Below are 5,981 nucleotides of genomic sequence, written 5' to 3'. Positions count from 1 at the left end.
GTTAGCACAATGCAGGAGCAATAAATGCTTTTTTTTTGCACTAGCCATCTTGCTCTCTCTCCCTGCTGCTGCTGCCTACGACACAATCGCGTTTCGCCTTGCTGGAAGAGGGTTTTGTGGCAACACGAAGGTACAGCTAGACAAAGATTACTTTTGTGAGGTTATGGGAGAGAGGGAGAGAGAGAGAGAGATTGAGATTTTTCGTGTGACGACGATGGCACAGAGAGAGAGAGAGAGAGAGAGAGAGAGAGAGAGATGTGCCTACGGAGGGGAAGGGAGCATTTGGGGGAAACATGCAAAGGGTGTGCATCGGCTCGAGCTGAGTCTTAGTTATAAAAGTTAAGCTATTGTGAGAATCTTGTTAGGAAACTAATTAATGTATCTGAGAATGGACCTAGTAGGTAGGCAAAATGACTTTTTCAGAAACGATTAATTAGTTTTTTTTTTTTTTTTTTTTGTTGGGGGGGGTGGGTGGGGGGTAGGTAGGTAGGCAAAATGACTTTTTCAGAAACGATTAATTAGTTTGGAGAGGGGGGGGAGAAAGTAAAAGGGAAGGGTGGGGGGAAAAAAAGGAAAGGAGAAGAGGGGGGGGGGAAGGGGGGGGGGGGGGGGGGGGGGGGGGGAGAATTGTTTTTTTAGTGGTTAAGGCAGCGCTAAGGGCACCCAAGACGAATAGCCTAGTGGTTAAGCTTGTCTTTTTAGTGTCTACATGCAGAGGTCAAATCCTAAGCATTAGGAGTGCTTTTGAAGCTAATTCGAGATGTTGAAGCATCTTGGGAAGATATTATGTATTGAAAAGTGAAAGTAGAGCCATCAGGAGCTAAATTAACACGTCCAATTTTGCATTCATTAATTTTGTTAGAATCCAAGGAGATACTTTTGTTTCAAGGGATTAAAAGTAAAGCTAAGTGTTTTAGAGCCTCGTCCCACCAAGTGGCTAGAGCAGCTTGAAGTGTTGTAAAATTGAAGAGTCGAGGTCTCACCTGACACTTGGAGTGACTAGTCGTATGCATTGTAGCTACTGCAAACAAGAGCGTAAAGCTAAATTTTTGCAACGTACATTCATTACACATGTCACCTTGTACAAAAGCCAATGTAACTTGTAAGCATCCAACAAGGTCACACATGTAGTGTCTGGTACGATTCTGGAAGGGTTGCTCTTTGTGGCTATGAGGGAAAAAAAGGGGACCTACCAGGTGGAAGAAGAAGAAGAAGAGAGTTTTAACATCATATGAAACTATCCAACAGACCTTAAAGATCTAGGCGACGAGGACAGTTGAACTCAAGACATGTTATGAGAGAGAGAGAGAGACAGAGAGAGAGAGAGAGAGAGAGAGAGAATTTTTGAAAGACATCTGCGATGCTGTCCGCAAGACAACAACAACGAGAGAGATGGGAAGATTTTTTCGGCTTCCTTGGAATCCAATTGCCATGCGTTAGGAGAAGTGCAGATAGAGACAAAGGGAGAGAGACCGATTTTGTGATGGCGCTGATACGCATTGCATTGATTTTGTGATGGGGTTGGATCGGGAGGGGAGGAAGCTTCAGCTTATCGCCATCGAGGCAGGTGTGCAAATGACGAGGGTGCCCAAGAGCAGACGAAGATGATGTATGGGGCAGCACTTGGAACACATGGCAGACGTGAGCTCCGCTCGTAGTGGAGACCACCTTGGAGTTTTTCAGGCAGGGGGCTGTGCGAGTTGGGCTAGGTGGGTCGCGATGGCCGTCTCTGCGTGCAATTGCTAAAGCTAGGAGCGAGAATCTGAAAAGATTCGCGCTAATGTATTGTAGGTCCATTAGATCCCCAGTATATAAGTCACAATTGTGAGTGGAGTCAAATTAACTAAAAATTAAACAAACGGTGTTGCCGGATTTTTTTCTTTTGGACAATTCCCACGTTATGTGTGATATTTGTACTAACAGAAACAAAAAAGATACAAGGCTAGCCCATGCAGAGAAGGTCTTCCATGGGAACAAAGTACTAAATGGTGTTTTAGGATCTTATGCCACTTACATGGATGCCCCACATAATTAATCTCTCATTTAAGGCTGGGTTCAGACGAAGACAGCGGCAACCCTTGTTTGAAATTCTACCTCCACCCTCTTCGTTCACACAGTGAGTCAATCATCTAGACATTGAGGAGATAAGCCAAAACAATGCTAGCAAAATCAAGAGGGCCCTACTTACCCGCTCAAAGGTTCTAAAGTAACAATGTGCATAATGCAAGCCATGTTCCTCCACAGTATGAATCGCCCTCAAAAGCCTAAAAGAAGGAAGATATAGACATTGCAAGACAAAGGAAAAGGTAACACACAAAAGTTGAGAGGGAGAGAGAAAGCTATAGGTAGTAACAAGAGAAATCACTACAAGTAATAGCGAGGCAAGGGAATGAGACTTTCAAAGAGCCTTCTTGCTTACCTTACGGGTTTTCACATGCTATGGAGTAGCTATACAGAGGAACTAGAATCGCTCTACAAGGCTTCGGTTTCCAAGCATTTCCCAATTGCACCATAGTTTGCTGAGTTGGGTTATGAGAGTGGATTTGATAAGTGACCCTTTAGGGAGTCAAGATGTCGTCGGCATGGCTTTAAAACCTCCCCATTTGTTTATTGTAAGCAGTGCTTGAAAAAACCTAGGTTTAGTGTAATCTCACCTACAAACTTTGAGATTTACCTCTGAATTTCCAATTTGAAGGTGAGAAAACCTATAAAATGTAAAAAACTTTAGTGTAATTTAGTGTTTAAAACTTTTCAAATTTAGCTAGTCTACCTCTAAAATTTCTCATATATAGGTTTGCCATGTTTTTGGAAAAAAGTTTATTTCAAGGCCTGATTGGAAGGCCAAAGGGAATTGTTACTCTTTATCTTTGCTCCATTAATGTGGCTTGGGACAAAAAGACACATACAAAAAGAGAAGAGATGGCAAAAGAACATATGCCAATGGGATGTACAATCTTCAATACAATGACATCTTCCTAAGGCCCTTGGGAGGGGGTTCAAGTGCCTTTTGTAAGCAAAAGCCTTCGTGTATGTGCGTGCTAACATGAGCATCGCTTCTTGTTGAGTGTAGAGTACCACCAGGAGTGTGTAAGATACAAGAGACGAGTAGCTTCTTCATGCCTATGGCTCTCTCTCATGCTCACAAGCGCCTGGCCTTCTTTCTTGTGACTAATGCTATAATAGGTGCATTGTGTTGTAAAGCTTCGGGCTCTCGACCACATCATGCTCTCAGGCATACGCACTCACACGCTTGGTTTCCTGCGACTGCAACTTGGTATGGGGGCCCTTATGGCGATGGCTCCGACGGTATAAGATCTCTCTCTCTCTCTCTCTCTCTCTCTCTCCATCCATCTCGTTGAGTTTTTGAGGTGGGTTTTTCTCAGAATTTCAGAGCACTAACTCTGCGTGGCGATGGCTAGGTGGAGCTTGCGGATATGGGACGCTTGCAAGGACGCCTTATGGGACGCATGTGAGCGCAGCTAGCCCTGTTCTCTTCCGCAACGGAGAGGGCTGTGGGGCGTGCTACCAAGTGAGAGAAACATAGACAAAGACACAGAGAGAGAGAGAGAGAGAGAGAGAGAGAGATTGATTGTGTGTGCAGGTGAAGTGCATAGGGGGTGGATGCTCGGAGGTTGGATTGAGGGTGGTCATCACCGACGAATGCCCAGGTGGTTACTGCGCTTTTGGGCGCACGCACTTTGACATGAGCGGCTCTGCTTTCGGCCGCCTAGCCTCCTCTCACAATGAAGTCCCTACCCTCCTCAATGAAGGCCTCATCCATGTCCTCTATAGAAGGTGAGCCCCCTTGTCCACTAGGCTATAGAAGGGGCAACTACAATGTTAGAAAACCTTGATGCTGAATACACTTTAGGACTCAATTGAATCTCTTTACATTTTTTTCCTCCTTTTTTGAAAGGTTGTCTCACATTTATGTTTCAAGCATTGGCACCTACATAAAAATTTCCCGCTATCATAACACGACCTTGCTCACTCTTCGTAGGTCACCTTTTGCGTGCCCGCTTCATTTATTTGCCCAAATAAGTAACTCGACATTGACTTCTCTATGGATATTGTCCCTCACTTTGGTGTCCTTGTGATGGTGGCACTCGCTAAATTGTGATATTACTTGTATGGAATTGATACTTATGGTGGCACTTGCTCAACATTGAGTGTAATTTACTATTTGTAACTCACAAAAGGCCTCAAAGATCTATCTGATGATTCTTAAACTCAAGACCTCTATACTTAAGAAGGGACTAGGATAACTTGTCCACTACATATGAGAGAGAGAGAGAGAGAGAGAGAGAGAGAGAGAGAGAGAGAGCTATTGGCTATCTTCATCTATCTAAGAAATATAAGATGCTCTCTTAGGTCATACCAAATTTCAATTTGACAGTTGCAATTGTTCAATGATATGCATCCCCCCTATTTACTTGTGCAGTGTACTAATGGAGTATGCAGACACGTTACGTTCCTTGTAAAAACAAGTGGATCAATGCAAAGTACTAGCATTTTCTTGTTAAGATCACCTTAAAAGTCCACATAAACAATAATTATAGTGATGCAAATCTAGGTTGTAAGAGATTGTTTGAGAAAGTAACCAAGACTCCACCATACCTACATGGATCTACTCTCTTGTAAGCTTCATATCAATATCTAGGTTCGACACATGACACGTGGTGCTTATGAGCATCATGAACTTTAACCCCATGCTTGCATCCCTAAGCATCCAATGAACGCAAATAAAGTGAATCGACGGTTCTTTGTTTTCTTGCACAGAGTTGCTTGTAGCTATCATGGAAGGGAAATTGCATTCCAAGTGAATCAAGGTGCCACCAACTATTGGTTCTCTATGTTAGTCCGTTATGAAGCAGGTGATGGTGATCTTTCAACTGTTCAATTGATGGAGGTAAATGTGAGCATATTTATCAAGCTGTTTTTTCGTTCATGGTTATCTACATAGCAGCTAGTTTCATCTCAAGTGTCTACATGAACACACAAGATACGCATGTGATACATTTGTTGGTTGTACCATAAGAGTGTACAGATTGCTCTAGCACTATTGGAAAACCAAAGTAATCATGCTCTTATTCAATATTGTATAGGGACAATCTCAATTATGGATAAATATGGAGCACCTATGGGGGGCATACTGGTGCTTGAATGGAGGGCCTTTTAGGGCACCATTCTCCATAAGGATCACATCATCCTCTGGTTCCACACTCACTGCTCGAAATGCTATTCCTTACAATTGGGTGCCTGGCCAGATTTATACTTCCACAGTGAATTTTCCATAATCCTCGAAAGAGCTCATTACTCCATTGGTGATGTAACATTGTACATAAGCTCATGAGTACTTCAAGGTTGGGCCTAAGATCTCGTGCTGCAAATTTTCTAGCATCATATCTCGGTAGTCTTGTTTGATGTAGCCTAAGCTTTGTGGGATCAGCTTAGCCCACAACATTGGTGAAGCATGTTAGGTGGCCTAAGGCACTCTTAACTACACCTTTGTAACCTTAGAATAAGCTCTAAAGCATGATGTCATTCATTTGTAACATTTCTTACTTAAAGTTGGATTCTATTCTTGTAATATTTCAAATGGCATGTCTACTTGTCACATTCCCATGCTGGTTAAAACTGAAAGAACCTAGTGTGAGATACCTTCCAAGGCAATCAAGTCATTACAAAGTTGTCAGTGTGTATTTTGTGAGGACTCAAGTTTGAGTTGTGATAGCAACGCAATGCACCCAAAAAAAGTCGAACGATGTGTAGCTCTTTGATTGTGGTATAACAATCAGATACACCTATCATGCAAATAGATTTACTGCAAAAACCTTCAAATATAGTCTAATTCTATTTCGAGCATTGCACCTGTGAGAACTTGAGTGGTGGCGGGTATCGATCCTCGGCCCATGTGCCCACACTCAAAACATGGCATGTACCTAAAAATAGTCTGGCAGTTGTCGAGAGCCTACACACCA

General features: G+C 42.9%; 1 protein-coding gene across 2 annotated transcripts; it reads left to right on the top strand.

Annotated features, from left to right (window-relative positions):
• Positions 1 to 2,959: 2,959 nt before the first annotated feature.
• On the top strand, positions 2,960 to 5,597 carry LOC147462506 (expansin-B3-like). Of its 2 annotated transcripts, none has more exons than XM_086484194.1 (5): positions 2,960 to 3,306; positions 3,420 to 3,529; positions 3,602 to 3,795; positions 4,780 to 4,915; positions 5,106 to 5,597. In XM_086484194.1, the coding sequence occupies exons 1-5, from the start codon at positions 3,117 to 3,119 to the stop codon at positions 5,295 to 5,297; spliced, it is 822 nt and encodes a 273-aa protein (XP_086340320.1). In that variant the 5' UTR covers positions 2,960 to 3,116; the 3' UTR covers positions 5,298 to 5,597. The 2 variants fall into 2 exon arrangements, with proteins under 2 accessions (XP_086340320.1, XP_086340323.1); XM_086484197.1 differs by having other exon boundaries at positions 2,963 to 3,306; positions 4,780 to 4,909.
• Positions 5,598 to 5,981: the final 384 nt, after the last annotated feature.

This window comes from Adiantum capillus-veneris, chromosome 2 (genome assembly GCF_014529385.1).
Source record: "Adiantum capillus-veneris isolate H3 chromosome 2, ASM1452938v2, whole genome shotgun sequence".
In the NCBI taxonomy this organism is placed as follows: domain Eukaryota; kingdom Viridiplantae; phylum Streptophyta; class Polypodiopsida; order Polypodiales; family Pteridaceae; genus Adiantum; species Adiantum capillus-veneris.
This window is presented reverse-complemented; position numbering and strand designations above follow the sequence as displayed.